Source organism: Barbus barbus (genome assembly GCF_936440315.1).
Source record: "Barbus barbus genome assembly, chromosome: 43".
NCBI lineage: Eukaryota > Metazoa > Chordata > Actinopteri > Cypriniformes > Cyprinidae > Barbus > Barbus barbus.
In genome coordinates, this window is record NC_136721.1 from 167,148 (window position 1) to 184,033 (window position 16,886).

Here is a 16,886-nt window from a genome sequence, read left to right on the forward strand (position 1 = left end):
GTTTCTGCACTGTTTGCAATGACCTCTTAGCTCTTATCATTCAGTTTGGCTGATGATTGTAACCCCTCCCAAACATACAAATCTGGAATATAATGTTTATGATACACTCTGACAAGGTTCACCTCATTGGCTGTTTAAAGTTCAGGTGGATCCTTTATCAAACATTACATCAGTTACTGATCTTTGAGTTGTAAGGGATTCAAGAAATGAGCAACTCAGAGACCTTTGTACAGTCATGAGTGAAATTTTAGAGCAGGGGTCATCAAACTTGATCCTGGAGGGCCGGTGCCCTGCAGAGTTTAGCTCCAACTTGCCTCAACACACCTGCCTGTATACCTAGTAAGAGCTTGATTAGCTGCTTCAGGTGTGTTTGATTAGGGTTGGAGCTAAACTCTGCAGGACATCGGCCCTCCAGGACCGAACTTGGTGACCCCTGTTTTAGAGAAAACAAATCTAAGTGTTCCTTTATGTGTCTGGAGATCAATTTAAACGTGACATAAAGAGTCAACTAAAATATGAGAACTTACTAAACAGAATTGTCTCTCCCCATGGTCCCATGAGGTATAAGATAAGATGTCAAACATTTTGAACACATGTACATTCTTAAAAATAAAGCTGCTTCACGATGCCATAGAATAAACTTTTTGTCTAAATGGTTCCATAAAGAACCTTTAACATCTGAAGAATCTCTCTGTTTCACAAAAGCTTCTTTGTGGCGAAAGAAGGTTCTTCAGATTATAAAAAGGTAAGAAAGGGATGGTTCTTTAAAGAACCTTTGACTGAATGGTTCTTTGTGGAACCAAAATCTCCTTTATTTTTAAGAGTGTAAATCATCTATTCTAGCAAATATAATAATAATTATGTTTGTATGAGGGAATAATGTAAGAGGGAAAATAACATTTTTATTTGATCTTATTCCTGTTTTGCAGGAGTGGTGTCAGCAACAGAGTGTTGCACTGAATATACAGTTTCCACATGTTGAGGATGAAAATAACTAGTCAAACTATTAATAAACATTATACCTTAAATTATAACAATATTAATTCAGTTACTTCATTCATCCAGGTGGATGCTGCACACTGGTGGTGGATGAGGAGATACCCCCCTTACTATGTAAAAGCGCTTTGAGTGCTTGGAAAAGCACTATATAAATGTAACCAATTTTTATGATTATTATTACTTGCCATTCCACTCAGAAGAACCTGTAAAAAAAAAATGTATATGCCAGTAGAAAAAACTACACCATCTACTGTGGGAAATGGGAAACGCATTAAGTCTGACCAGAAGTTGTGATAAAACATGTTTCCTCTGAGGATGAAGAATGACCAGACAGGATATCACACGCTCATCTGCCCATCTGTACGTCTAATCAATCACCTGCAAGTATGACATGGAATACAATGGACTTTTGATCTGAAAAATATGCATAGCCAAACAATCATGCTAAATGTGACTCTCCTCTAACTCTCTCTTCTTTGTCCTTTATACTTAGAGTCCTACTCTCTCTCTGCCTGAGTATACTGATTCCTACAGGTTAGGAAGGAAATTATAGTAATGTAACTGAGAAAATACCCTGATCTGTGTCACACCCAACCCTTTGGAAAAGACTGGACAGTCCCAAAAAAAGGTTTCAGTTTCTCAACAAGATAAACATCAATACAATCTACTGACTATTTTAACCTTAACATGAACACAGGCTCAACCACAGGTGTTGATTGAAGATGCCAGCAAGTTTAGAAATCTGTGGTTTATATTGCTGGCTGTTTCTAGTGCACTGTATTTGACTTACATATGTGAGCATATGGACCTGACGTGTGCAAATGCAAGTCCACCAGATGTAGTAAGGCCACAGTTTACCATCCGACACGTTTGCTGTGTTCACCTGCAACAGAAAAACAAAACCATGTGTGTATGCAGGCAATGATGAAGTAAGATGATCTTAAAGTTGTGAAGAAATGTACATTCATGTATATATATTAAAACACGTTACCATGTACATTGAATGTTTTAATTTTTAAATAATGTTTCAGAAATACTACAGACCATCTTGAAAACACAACATAGCGAAAGAGGCTGCTTGACAGAAAAGTGTTTGTTTTTAATAAATGGCACATTTAAGTGTCACTATTAGTATTATTATGAGTTTTGACTTCAGCCAATGAAAGTCACGTGTGAAGAATTAAAGGTCAGAGGAAAGTAATGTGTAAATGGCAAGAATGAACTCAAATGTAAAAATGACCACAATTGGCATCATAAATGTCCCCATGTGCCAATAAACAGATATGACCCTAGAAAATGTAGATTCTGAAAAGATTTCATGTGTGCAGGTTCTCACATCTCAAATACTGATCAGATCTCAATCATTTTACAGTCAGTGTACTGTGCGGCTGTGTTCAGTGGACAGGTCATTAACTAAAGCAATTTTAATACAGTTTTCTAACAGAAACTCTTGCGGACATTATTCTATCATCCCACATTATTCTTGAATATACCAACTCAACAGCACGATAGAGTTTAGACCGGAGGATGAGAGTCGATGGGTTAAACACAGTGCTCAGCGAGTTCACCAAGATTCATCAAACCTGCTTTCTTGCAGTCTGTGTTCTTCCGACTTTATTTTGTAGTAGGTAACAAACATGCCTTGGGGAAATGTATCGGAGTAAAGGTATACATTTTAATTGGAGTAAAAGTTGGCAGAAATATAAAAACTCAAGAAAAGTACAGATGATTCAATTCAGTTTTCTGATATCAAAAATGATGTATTCCCAAGAGTGATTTCACAATTTTTGATATCAAGAATTATCAGTTTTGCTAGTGATGTAATTACTGATATCGAACACTGTAGTAGTAGTTTCTGAAATCAAGAACTAGCATTTCATGTAAAATAATAAATAAAGAAATTATATGATCAGTAAATCATGGCAACTTAAGTTTTTACATTGCTTTAACTCATCAAAATAAGATGAGCAATTTTATAAAGTTATATGAAATTCAGCTACATTTTTAAGTAGGTTTAATGTAAACAAACGGGGCTTAGCTTTAAGCCAGGACTAGGCTTTAGTTCAATTAAGATATAAGCAACTTTTACAAAAATGCCTTAAAAGAAAACATTAAGGTGTGCATATTGACTCAGAACAATGACACTGACATGTTTTAAGATATGTCAGAGCAAGATATTTTCAGATTAGACCGCTCAAAAATGCATTTTAGTCTGGGACTAGCTTAAACCTCATCTGTGAAACCAGGAGTAAAAAAAGTTTTAAAAGAGTCGTGACGTATTGTCAAGTATGGTGACCCATACTCGAAATTGGTGCTCTGCGTTTAACCCATCCAAGTGCACACACACAGCAGTGAGTAGTGAACAAATCCACACACACACACACACACACCGTGAACACACACCCGGAGCAGTGGGCAGCCATGCTGCAGTGCCCGGGGAGCAATTGGGGGTTCGGTGCCTTGCTCAAGGGCACCTCAGTCGTGGTATTGAGGGTGGAGAGAGCGCTGGACATTCCCTCCCCCCACCTACAATTCCTGCCGGCCGGGGGCTCGAACTCGCAACCTTTCGATTACGAGTCCGACTCTCTAACCATTAGGCCACGACTTCCCCTCAGTAGGAGTTAACATGATTTGTTCCTTTATTACTTTATCTGAATGTCGACCAAACGACGAACTTCCTGGAAAGTCTCTTGATTGCAGAAATTCTTCTATTATTTTGCACACTTTGCTCTCCTCATCTCCTCATAACAGTTTATTTCCTCCAGATTCACAGATATTCTTAACCTCTCAACTGAACACAGACGTGAAATACAAATCTGAACTTAAATGGATGTGATTCATTAACACTTTGGTTCGTCTCTTTTTAAAGAGGTCTAAGGATGTTTACTATACTTAAAATAGCTTATTACAAAATAGTTTGGAATCTATATTTGCTATATACTCAAAGCCATATGTACAACTAAGCTATATTCCAAATTTGAAGTTGAAATCACAAAAACAGAGGTTCCCGTGAGATTTTATTTAGCCGCTATACCAAAAATAGCCACCAGACAAACTCCATTGAACTTTTTAAAATGTCACAAATGTATACATTTCTGTCACAATATTACTTCCATCACAAAATAACCAGCAAATATTGAATCTAGAGACTCACAGACCTTTCTTATAGATGTGTGTTTTGTCAAGATTAGTAAAAGTTGATTATAAAACATTGTGGTAAATTTTGTAATATGACACTTGAACCCGCCCACTGGGGGAGGAGCCTGATGAAAGTATTTCCAGCAGGACTTCCATGGTGTCCGGTTTCAAAAGTGTTTTCACAGTGTTTAAACTTTTGAATGATGTCTAATTTAGGATGACTACTAAAATATATGATAGTGCTCTTTTATTTAGTGCTTTTTTTCTCTAAGCGAACATTTAACCCGAAGTTTCTCCGCTTCTGTGGATTTTAGACACATGGATCAGTCAGAAGGTCACACTGATGATTTTATTGTTTTAGCAGTAGCTTCTCCCTCTGACCGGTATGTAATCAAATATATTTTTACAACCATTAGAGTTCATACCTCATCTCATATTACTGAGAAAAACAAAAACACCATCATACATTAGATATCAGTGTTACAGTATTATGTAAACATGATCAGAAACAACTCTACTGGAGGATCAATTACAAACCATAAAGTTAATCTCCCGTCCAAAATGGCAGAACATAACCCCATTTACATTAACTTACATAGAAATCAATAGATCACAGATCATGCAGATCATAAATAATGTGTGGTAAACTCAAGTTTGAGCAGCTCTATAACACTAACGTCTCTAAACACAAGAGCAGTGTGAAACAAAAACACTCACAACATCAGCTCACGATGAAGAACGACTGCAGAGCCGATCAGAACCACAGCAGGGAAAGAAGAGAATCTGGGGTCCCCTTAGTGATCAACTCAAGACTTTGTTAACAAATCTAGTGAGATTAGGCTGGTTTTGTTGAGTCACGGTTGGACAAACAACAAAAGAGCAAAGCTCATGAAACCTACATCATATTCCACTCCAACATTAAAGAAATGAGAAGATGGACGAGGGTGAACTGGATCATGTCATGATGGGAAACAACTGGAAGGAATAATTCAGATAAAAATGAAAATGTGCTCACCTTCAGTTCATCTAAGATCAGGATGAGTGTGTTTCTTCATCAGGTTTGTAGAAATGTGTCTCTGCATCAGTGTCTCAGCAATGGATGCTCTGCAGTGAATGGGTGCCGTCAGAATGAGAGTCCAAACAGCTGATAAAAACATCACAATAATCCACACCACTCCAGTCCAGCAGTTAACATCTGGAGAAGACAAAAGCTCAAACTAATCCAGCATTAAGACGCTTTTAACTCAAATAGCACAGAGTTCATAATAACGCTTCCTCCAGTGAAAAAGTGTTCTGGTCTGAATCAGGGGAGAAATGCACAGATCAAACAGTATTTACAAGCCAAAACAGCTCTAAACAAATATGTGGCTGGATTACTTGTGGATTATTGTGATGTTTTTATCAGCTGTTTGGACTCTCATTCTGACGGCACCCATTCACTGCAGAGCATCCATTGCTGAGACACTGATGCAGAGACACATTTCTACAAACCTGACGAAGAAACAAACTCATCTTGATCTTGAATGGTCTGACGGTGAACATGTTTTCAGATAATGTTAATTTTCAGATGAATTTATTCTTTAAATGGAAAAAAAACAGGCTTGATTTTCTTTGTGTTTTAGTGTGAAATAAGATGCAGACATGAGTTTCGCCTGATATTAGTGCATCAGGGCTCTCTGCTCGGACCCTCACTAGTTTCACAGCGGTCAACATGAACATCTCTAACTGATGAACGCTACATGAAATAAGATTGGAGGAGGATGTTAAAATGAGGAATCGTATGCGGCTGAGATGCAGGAGCTGCGCATGGCCTGATGGGTAACAGAAGAAGAATAGCGCAGGATCCTCAGGACGCGTCGCAGCCGAAGAGCAGCAGCAGCTCGTGACACGTGATGAAGCTGAAGAAGTAGACGCAGAGGTCAGAGAAGACGTCGCTCATCTTCCTGTAGGTGTCCATGGAGCGGCTGATGACTTCAGCGGGGATCCCTGACAGCAGGAGCGCAGCGGTCAGCATCGTCGTCTTGCTCTTCTTCTTCACCTGAGGAGCAGACCACACACACAACACTGAGTCTACAGAGAAGCACTGAGAAACACACTCTGATTCTCCAGGCCATCAGTACTTCACAAGACTTCTGTTCTGATCTTCACAGCCCAGAGCAGTTTTGTGTTGTTCTGGAGAGGAAATCCACCGATAATCATAATGTTCTCGTGTAATCAGTGCCAGTGAGAGCACAATTACCTCTACATATCTTTGATTCATCTCTGAAATTGAGATCCTGACAGAAATACTCTGAAATAATAAGAATACTCAGAATTCTGCTTCACTGAGCAAACAGAATCTCCTGATTATAGACTGTACATGTTTTAAATAGTGCTGTCAAAAGATTAATAGCGATTAATCGCATCTAAAATAAAAGTTTTTGTTTACATATGTATGTGTACTGTGTATATTTATGTATATATAAATACATATGTACATATTTTCAGAAAATTTTTATTTTTACGTTAAATATATTTATGTATAATAAATTATATGAACATAAATATAGACATGTAAATATTTATATATATATATATATATATATATACACTGTATGTGTGTGTATTTATATATACATAAATATACACAGAACACACATTTTATGCAAAACAAAACTTTTATTTTGGATGCGATTAATCATGATTAATTGATTGACAGCACTAGGTTTAAATTATTATATCATGTTTTAATTATATCAGTCTACTGTTATAATATTGTTTTAGCATTTTTTATTTTATTTTTTTGTGATGTAATCAACTCATTATTTTAAAACAAATGCATACAGATAAATAATGTATTTATTTAAATTTAATTTACTGGTAAAGTCAGGCATTATAAGGCAGTATTTTAGTATCATTGAGATATTGTTATAGTTTTTATTCATTTTTGTTTTTATTACTTTCCGTTTTAATTGTAAAGTTTTAGTAATTAAAAAAATGTTTATTTAGTTTTTATTTCATTTGTAGTGATTTTTAAATACTTTATTTTGGCTAGTTGCCTTGGAAACATCTCTTATTTTTATTTAGTTTAACAAAGTAATTTTAACTTTTTTTAAATATTTAAATTTATTTTACTTAATGTTTACCTTATTTCAAAGGTGTGCTTGTTACAGTGTAATTATACATTTCAGTACTGAGTAATATTAATTAATTACATGTACTTGGGTCAAAGACGAAAAAGGGTTTAAGCATAAAAACAATAAGTGTAATACTGCTTTAAATTGTTGTTTTTTCCCCCCAAAATTAAAAAGTTTTCTGTTTAATTTAATTGCAATTTTGTTTTTGTTTTTCTGAGCAAAAAATAAATATCATACATTTCTCCTTGATTTACAGAAGACACTAAAGTAATTAAGTGTAACGATCTTATCAGGCACATTTACTACAAAAATCCATTTATGACATATTAAAAGACTAATTACCTTTACCCCAAATACTAATTACATTTTTAAAATTCTCCACTATACTAGGTTTTGCCTATTTGTCAGTAATAATTTTTTACTAATTTAAAACAATAAAATTTAATATGTTCCCTTATTTTTTTTAAATATATTTGAATATTAGTTTTCATTGTTATGCTGATGATACTCAACTATATATCTCAACAAAACCAGGTGAAACTTCTAAACTATCTAAACTAATAGATTGTGTAAAAAATTTAAAAGATTGGATGACCAATAATTTCCTCCTATTAAATTCAGATAAGACAGAGATATTACTTATTGGACCAAAAAACAGTACACAGAATCTCTTGGATTATAATTTGCAACTAGACGGATGCACTGTCACGTCCTCTAAAGTCAAAAATCTGGGTGTTATATTAGACAGCAACTTGTCCTTTAAAAATCATATTTCCCATGTTGCAAAAACAGCATTCTTCCATCTTAGAAACATTGCCAAGCTTCGAAGCATGCTCCCTGTTTCTGATGCAGAAAAGCTAGTTCATGCATTCATGAGCTCTAGACTGGACTATTGTAATGCACTGCTAGCTGCTTGTCCTGCATCTTCAATAAACAAGCTACAGATAGTCCAAAATGCAGCGGCTAGAGTTCTTACCAGGTCAAGAAATATGATCATATTACCCCAATTTTACAGTCTCTGCACTGGCTACCTATTCAGTTCCGTATCATTTACAAAATATTATTACTTGCCTATAAGGCCCTAAATGGTTTAGCTCCTGCGTACCTAACTTGTCTTCTACCACACTACAATCCAACCCGCTCCCTAAGGTCCCAAAACTGTGGACTTTTGGTAGTACCTAGGATAGCAAAGTCCACTAAAGGAGGTAGAGCTTTTTCACATTTGGCTCCCAAACTCTGGAATAGCCTTCCTGATAACGTTCGGGGTTCAGATACACTCTCTCTGTTTAAATCTAGATTAAAGACACATCTCTTTAGCCAAGCATTCACATAATGCATCTTATAATCTTGTACTGTAGTATATCTGATCAAATGTACATTATTATTATTCTTTAGCTTGGGATGAACAAATCATTTTTTTTTTTTTTTTTTTTTTGCTTAGATGGAACAGCAGCTACGCTAATTATGTCTCTATTTGTTTCTCTGTTGATTAACATCCCGTGGTAACTAGGAATTACAGAAGCTTCAGTCTGGATCCAACCCTTAAATGATCTGAGATGACCGAACACCTGAGAAAAGATGATGCCAACCCCTCAGAGGACCTCAGAGGATGCCAACGCTCAGACAACATACAGAATTAGCAAATGACCACTGGAACTAGTTGAGACCTTACAATCTGACTTTGCTGCAGTTAAATTGAACTGCTGGTTTGTTGGCCAGAGGATTTTGATTTTGATATTGTGCAGTTGCATTGACACAATTTACATTGTTAAAAGCGCTATATAAATAAAGGTGACTTGACTTGACTTGACTTGAATATGTACAAGTCAGAATAAGCATGTTGTTTGAATTTAATAAATATTGCGTTACACTGAATGACAATGTAACATTTCAACCAAATTTTGACATTTTATTCTCCAAACACTTATTTGAAACCTTAAAAGTAGACACTTTACTTACATTTAATTGTGCTTTCTATGGACATAAAATCACTTTTGTACATTTATTTTGATGCGGACATCTTAAAGTCTTTGACCCACTTACTACATGATTAGGGTTACTTGTATGTAATTATGCATAATTTATTGTTATTATCATAAATACATGTAACGTGCAACAAGGACACCTTAAAATAAAGTGTTATGAAAAACATTTTTACTTGTAACTTACCCAAAACACATTACATACAGTAGTTTAATAGCATCATTAACCTCTAGAAACTTTCACTTTGTCCCTCACACGAGAATAAAAAGCGTTGTATCTCTGGCGCAGCTGCATCTCTCGTGTAGTTTGGACACAAACCGCCCTGCTCACTTTACTCTAACATTCGCTGGAATACAGCAGAAGCAGACCTGCCAACCTTTCCAATTTCTTTGGAGTACCACTTGTGTGATGGCAACGGTGGGGGGGTATATGGCCCCAACTGCTGTGGGGCATGGACTCTTTTTGGTTGCTTTTTAGGTCTGCTGCTCTCTCTCTCCCTGTCAGTGTCCTCATCTGATGTCATGTTTTTTTGTTTTTGTTTTTAGCTGCAAGGCATGAAAACACACACACTTTTCTGTCACCGAGCACATAACTTTACACTACTTTGAATAGGCAAACTAGCTTGAAAGTTATAGTGCTAGGATAATGTTATTCATGTTAGATATTTCCCAAAGGTCTGCATTCAGTCACATACGACAGCTGCACCATTCTGGATAAATTGAGATCACGATTCTCCCACGAAACAAAATAATGTGTGACAAAATACCATTGCTGCAGTCTATTTAAAAGTGTTCAATTTGAACGAATCATTAAACATTTAAATTAATATGCATTTATAATAATTTAGTTCATATTAAAATGATGAAAAAGTGGTTTGAATGAATGATTTAATGTCTCCCTCATAAATACTTCACTTGTTTCTTTACTGGATGAACCAGTGTTTTTAAACGAATCTCTTGATTCAATCACAAATACAGTTTTTAAGTCACTTTTCTGCACAGAGTGGCCAAACAATGCAATCAACACAAACGTTATTTGAAGCGCCAGTTAACTTTCAAAAGGTCTATTTTGATCGCTACCATAAACATCAGTGTTTATATCTGAACTATTAACTTATGAATGACTGTAATACAGGAAGAACACTGTGCAGTTGAAAAGACGTTTGTGAAGCTGTTACTCAAACACGGTAACTCTCTGCTCTGTCAGCAGCTGAACACAGAAGTGAATGTTCAGGTAAGACTTTATTAAAGGTTTATTAGACACGGGCGAAGCTCTAGTGCAAATATAGCAGTATTTATCCAAGTACGTGCACTTTTTTGGACTAAAAAGTCCTAATATTAGGACGCTGTTCAGTGAGTGCAGCTAATAAACCGCAGCAGATCTGACTGAATATGAATGAGTGCTTTTATTCTGTTCACAGTTCGTCTAGAATATCAATGCGATCACGTCGACTCCAGAGGATTAAGTTAACTCAACTCAACATTGTAACTTTCCACATCCACCCCAACCCGTATACATTAGTTGTAAGTACCGTGTGTACTGTCCTCTTTTAAGAAATCAGACCACCAGGTTTTTGCGTAGTTTAAAGTGAAAAATCGTACCTGGCTGCGTACTTTGAGGTCAAAATGCGTACAGCTTGGCAGGTCTGCTGAAGCAGGATTTATGGAGATCTAATAGATAATATTGCTTTGCCCAGCTGAGTTTCTGAGATTGTAAATGTGTGAAATCTTTGCAGGAAAGTTGTTTTTAATCAAAATCACATATTCATCCTATGATCAGTTCATCATGAAAAAACTGGACAAATATAGCACTGCACTACATCTGTGGAAAGTGTTTTACAGCTTCACTTACTTTATCAGAGCCAAAACTGAGACAAACCTTTGGGAAGTATTTGTGCAATCCCATGAAGCCCAGCTCCAGAGTGAGGAACGGTGCGAAGATGGACTGCAGAAACACAAGAGACGGAGTTAAGATGAGCAGAATCATACGTCTGCGTCTGCGTCTGCGTCTGCGCAGCACTCACCAGATACTGGCAGACGAAGATGCGCACGAAGATGGCCAGAGCCACGCTGCAGACGAGCCGGAAGAGACGGAACGAGTCCAGCTCCTCCTCCTCGCCGCCATCGTCCTGAGCCGTCTTCTCAGCGGACAGCTGTCCTCGCAGCTTCATGGCGTCGTTGAAGCGGGACAGGTACTTCTGCAGACCCCTGCGAGGAGATGCCGAGCGCTCGTCTGCCGCCAGCCTCTCAGCCGCCGCTTCATCCGGCACGCTCCCCAGAGACTCCGACAGCCTCTTCGAGGAGCAGACCTCCATCCCGTCCAGATCCAGCGCCAGCCGCGGCTCCAGGACTCTGGCTGCTGTCAGACACGAGCAGAGAGACACGCGTCTGTCAGACTTACAGGAACAGCTACACTTACATTCAGTCCTTTAGCAGACGCTTTTATCCAAAGACACTTACATTGAGGACAACAGAAGCAATCAAAACCAACAAAAGATTACCGATATACAAGTGCTATAACACATCTCAGTTAGCTTAACGCAGTAAACTTAGTAAGGTTTTTTATTTTAAAATATATACAAAAGAAAAAACATACTATGGAAGTCAATGGGTACCATCAACTGTTTGATTACTAGCATTCTTCAAAATATCTTCTTTTATGTTCAACATCATGAACTCATACAGGTTTGGAATGACATGAGGATGAAGAAATGATGACAAAATTCTCATTTTTGGGTGAACTATCCATCAGTGTCTCAGCAATATAGTGTTATGATGTTAATCCATAATAACTCTTCCTCCAGTGAGAATATCTCCTGGTGTCTCTCACATCAAAATCCAGCCATATATTTGTTTAGATCTGTTTTGTCTTGTAAACAATTATCTGTGCAGATTTCTCTCCTGATTCAGACCAGAACACTTTTTCACTGGAGGAAGAGTTATCATGAACTCTATGGTATTGGAGTTAAAAACATCTTAATGCTGGATGTGTTTGAGCTTTAGTCTTCTCCAGATGTTAACTGATGGACTGGAGTGGTGTGGATTATTGTGATGTTTTTATCAGCTGTTTGGACTCTCATTCTGACGGCACCCATTCACTGCAGAGCATCCATTGCTGAGACACTGATGCAGAGACACATTTATACAAACCTGATGAAGAAACACACTAATTTTACCCTGGAGTGAAACAGTTTATAACACTGTTATAGGTACAGTACGAAACATTAGATCAGAACACAGATGCAGTATTTCTGTAACTAATCTAATGTAAGTGGATGGTGATCGATCACGTGGTTCTGGACTATCAGGTGTAGTCGGTTTTGGGGCCACTATGAGTCTGAATCAGCCGAAGATGAACAGATCGTGTGATGAAGCCTCACCGCTGTCCGCGTCGCTCTTACTGAAGCCCACGATCTTCTTCATGCGCTCCTCAGAGTTCAGCAGTAACTTCCTCCTGCGGAGCTCCGCGCGTCTCTGCGCTGCGCTCTCCGCCTCCATTACTCCGATCACTGAAGAATATCAGGATATCTGTCAGAAGCTGCGGTTTCTGGCTCAATCTGTTATTATTGATGGGGCGGGGCCTCACACGATGTGTCCCCTATGGATGACGATACCGCTTCAAAATAAGAGTCCGAGCTCGTCGTCGTGACGTTTGCAAATGTGTGTGTGTGTGTGTGCGTGCGTGCGCGTGCGTCTGTCTGTCTAGTGCTGGGCAGATTACTTAAAAGCCGTAGTCCGTTACTAATTACATGACAAAAATGGTAGTAGTAACGTAATCCATTACATAATCAGACTACTTGTTGTCTCATTTATCACATTAATTTAAATAGGATACTCTTGTACCATATTGATATAAAAATACAGAGAGAATGAAAATATATAAATATACTGCATTTGTTGCTATTGAAGTGCATTAAATATTACATCATGTCAAAGTTTACCAAACTGGAGTTCATGAAGAAATTGCTGGGGGGTTGTGTGTTTAATTAAAAGCTAATAATTAAATCATAAAAATTCAAATTAAAAACATCTTTTTAAAATGACAACAATCAAACAAAGATATCAAAAATATCGTCTAATTATCTTTATCGATAAAATCACAGAAAATGTTGAGATTATTTTTGTTAGTATTGCACATCCCTAGTACTGACACAAAACGATTTGCAGCGGTCGCTTTGTCACTTCCAGTGTAGACAGCCTCAGGCTATTGGTTTATTTCTGTTGGGGGTTTTTTTTTTTTGGCTAGTAGAAGTTATGAATGGCCGGTAATTTACAAAATATATACATATATATACTGGGATTGAAATTAACTTTTTCACTCACCAGCCAATTTGGCTACTAAATTTTTAAGTCGCTTTGGATATAAGCGGTATATATATATATATATATATATATATATATATATATTGTGACAAACGTCCCGAGCGCCTATCAGCGTCGCCCTGGCAACAGAGGAGGAGCACCTGCACACAATCACCGCGGGCTGGTCGGCTACACCTGAAGCTCGTCACGAGAGAGCTTTATAAGCAGACCAGGCAACCACGATGGTGAGCAACGACTCCAATGGTGGAAACTCTAACCGTGTGTCTCTCTTGCTCTCTTAGACAGCAGTGGCTAACCGACCAGCCCGACACCTCACTCACCGAAGCGGCACGGATCACGGAGGAACGGGGCATAGGACACGGACCTCATCGGCCCTTCCACCCTTTCTTTGGCACCAATTCTTCAATAAAAACACCCTCCGGGGATTTTTCTTCAGCCCCCCTTGTCGTGTGATTCTTTAACCCGCCACAATATACAGTATCTCACAGAAGTCAGTACACCCCTCACATTTTTGTAAATATTTTATATCTTTTCATGTGACAACACTGAAGAAATGACACTTTGCTACAATGTAAAGTAGTGAGTGTACAGCTTATATAACAAGCCCCCTCAAAATAACTCAACACACAGCCATTAATGTCTAAACCGCTGGCCACAAAGGTCAGTACACACCTAAGCGAAAACGTCCAAATGGGGCCCAAAGTGTCAATAGTTTGTGTGGCCATTATTTTCCAGCACTGCCGTAACCCTCTTGGGCATGGAGTTCACCAGAGCTTCACAGGTTGCCACTGGAGTCCTCTTCCACTCCTCCATGACAACATCACGGAGCTGGTGGATGTTAGAGACCCTGTGCTCCTCCACCTTCCGTTTGAGGATGCCCCACAGATGCTCAATAGGGTGTAGGTCTGGAGACATGCTTGGCCAGTCCATCACCTTTACCCTCAGCTTCTTTAGCAAGGCAGTGGTCGTCTTGGAGGTGTGTTTGGGATCGTTATGATGTTGGAACATGCCCTGCAGCCATGTAAAGTTTGACTTCAACTCTCTCTCTCTCTCTCTATATATATTTATATATATTTTTTGTTTTAAAGAGAGGTTTGGACACTTCACTGAATTTGATCATAATCTGAGACACCTTGATTATTTGGTTCAGGTGTGTTTGAATACGGTTGGAGCTAAACTCTGCAAGACACCGGCCCTCCAGGAACAAGTTTGGTGACCCCTGGTCTACAGAGACTGGGCTTAAAAATTAAACACTGAAAAGACTGTGTTAGTTACCAAGCAGTCAGTAATATATCTCCGGTGGTCACTGGATTCAGTGACATTCAGAGCACGACTATCAGAGGAGAGAGTGATAAAACTTAATAATTGATCATTTTGTATTTTACAGTGATGTATGCCTGATGTACAAAATTATCCATAATCTTGCTCCCCCTCCTCTTAGAGGATGCCTAGCCCATGACGGCAGTGCCGGTAGGACAAGAGCATCTGCTAGGCGAGATTTAGTACCGCAGTATAGAAAAACCGCCTTTGGTCAGACAGCGTTTTCGGTTAAAGTAATGAGGTTATGGAATTCCTCACCTACAAACATCCAAAGCATTGACAGCGTCACAGTTTTAAAACCAATCTTAAGCACTGGATACTATCAGAACAAATCTGTAACCACTAATGACTGTGTTGTAAGTTCCGTGTTTTTTACATACTGTTTTTATTAATCTTACATTTCTGGATATATGCATTGTAATGTTCTATATGGTGTATATGTAATATTGTATGTTATTTTATTTGTTTACCTGCCCAGGGACAGCAGATGTAAATTAGCTATTAGCTAACTCTGGTGCAATTACATTTAATTGTGGAATGTCCCTGTAAAAATAAACAATAAAGTAAAAAAAAGTAAGTAATGTCTGGCCGAATTTCAGAGGTGAAACAGTGTCTCTTTTTGCACATGCCTCAGACTACTAGGTCTGATGGCCTCAGATCTAATAGTCATTCCCTTAGGCTGACCATGTATGAGAAAGTTCCAATGCTGAGCAGCCTATTTGAGAATGGACCCATTACAGCACTTCCGGAGGAGAGTGAGAGTGACGCCAGTGGCACTCTTGGCACTGCGTCATTGGCAGCACCCGTCCTTTCTGGCACAAGGGGTACCATGGGCATTGGCCAGGCCAGGAAAGTCATAATGATGGACACATTGCTGTCCAGCTGAAGGGGCATTCACAAGGGCAGGACAGTGAACGGAAGATGGGTTCACCATCTGATCCGCTGACACATAAACTACATGGAGATGCTGTTCGTTTTTCTAACGTTGAAGCATTTTCTTCTTTTTCTGAAACGGGTTCTGGTGCTTGATGCCCTTTCTGTGACTCCATTTGAGCCACTGGACAAAACTGACTTTAAATTACTGTCGTTTCAGATGGCAAAGAGCATAAGTAAAATTAACGCATTTTTGTGCGCTCAGCATGTAGGCAATTCATGCCAGGGGATTTAGGGGTACTTTAGAAACCTAACCCTGCATTTATGCTCAAAGTGGTTAATTATATTATTCCTCGAGTTAAGAGCCAAGAACAGCAAAGGCTGAATGCATTATGCCTAGAGCATGCTTTATGATTTGACATAGAACTAAAGAGTTGAGAGAGAGTGATCAGCTGTTTGTGTCTTGGGCAAAGCCACGTATGAGGAAGCCGATCATTTAACAGCGTTCATTCCACTGGATGGTGGAGGCAATTTCTCTAGATCTTATGCCTCCATCTGGTTTACATGCTCACTCAACAAGGGGAATGTCAACATCGTGGGCTCTCTTTACAGGGGTCACGATGCAGGATATCTGTGAAGCAGTACACATTTGCACTGGATGTTTAGCTCAAACTCTTGCACATGCCGTAATGAGCATAGGATCTTGAGTGTTGACTCAACCGGCCCTATTATTATAGTTATCTTTGGTTGGCAGCAGACTTTGAGACAGGCTATCTGGCAATACAGGAGTTAGGATATCCCATAGTGAGACAGCGAAATATATGCTTGAAAAAGAACGTGTGCCTCTCCCTGAAACAACATCATGTCTGCCAGCCAAATGGAGCTGGTGTAATGGATCTGGGCTTCTGATTGCAACTGAACTCAACTGCTGGAGATTGGCCTGCATTTTCATGTTTGTAAAACAGTAAATTAGTCTTTGAGAACACTCTTGTGTTTCATTTTGTACAATTTCAGACTGATTCTCCAATTGCCCGCAACAGGGGTCACTGCTTCTGCACCAATGTGTAGGCTAAATGACATTCTGGCTTCAAAACAGTATCGACAAGTTACAAATATGATTTTTTTTTGTCTTTTT

At 38.5% G+C, this 16,886-nt stretch overlaps 1 protein-coding gene across 2 annotated transcripts; it reads right to left on the bottom strand.

Annotated features, from left to right (window-relative positions):
- Positions 1–3,999: 3,999 nt before the first annotated feature.
- Positions 4,000–12,860, bottom strand: LOC306862048 (guided entry of tail-anchored proteins factor CAMLG-like). 2 transcript variants are annotated; one of them, XM_079404640.1, is made up of 4 exons: positions 12,616–12,860; positions 11,260–11,594; positions 11,115–11,180; positions 4,000–6,175 (listed from the first exon to the last, which is right to left on the bottom strand). In XM_079404640.1, the coding sequence occupies exons 1-4, from the start codon at positions 12,731–12,733 to the stop codon at positions 5,984–5,986; spliced, it is 711 nt and encodes a 236-aa protein (XP_079260766.1). In that variant the 5' UTR covers positions 12,734–12,860; the 3' UTR covers positions 4,000–5,983. The 2 variants fall into 2 exon arrangements, with proteins under 2 accessions (XP_079260766.1, XP_079260767.1); XM_079404641.1 differs by having other exon boundaries at positions 4,468–6,175; positions 11,260–11,591.
- Positions 12,861–16,886: the final 4,026 nt, after the last annotated feature.

Coding starts and splice junctions, on each gene's coding strand:
- LOC306862048 (XM_079404640.1), bottom strand. CDS start 12,733: ATGGAGGCGGAGAGCGCAGCGCAGAGACGCGCGGAGCTCCGCAGGAGG. Junction 11,595..12,615: donor TAAGAGCGACGCGGACAGCG/GTGAGGCTTCAT, acceptor CGTGTCTGACAG/CAGCCAGAGTCCTGGAGCCG. Junction 11,181..11,259: donor TCTTCGTCTGCCAGTATCTG/GTGAGTGCTGCG, acceptor GTGTTTCTGCAG/TCCATCTTCGCACCGTTCCT.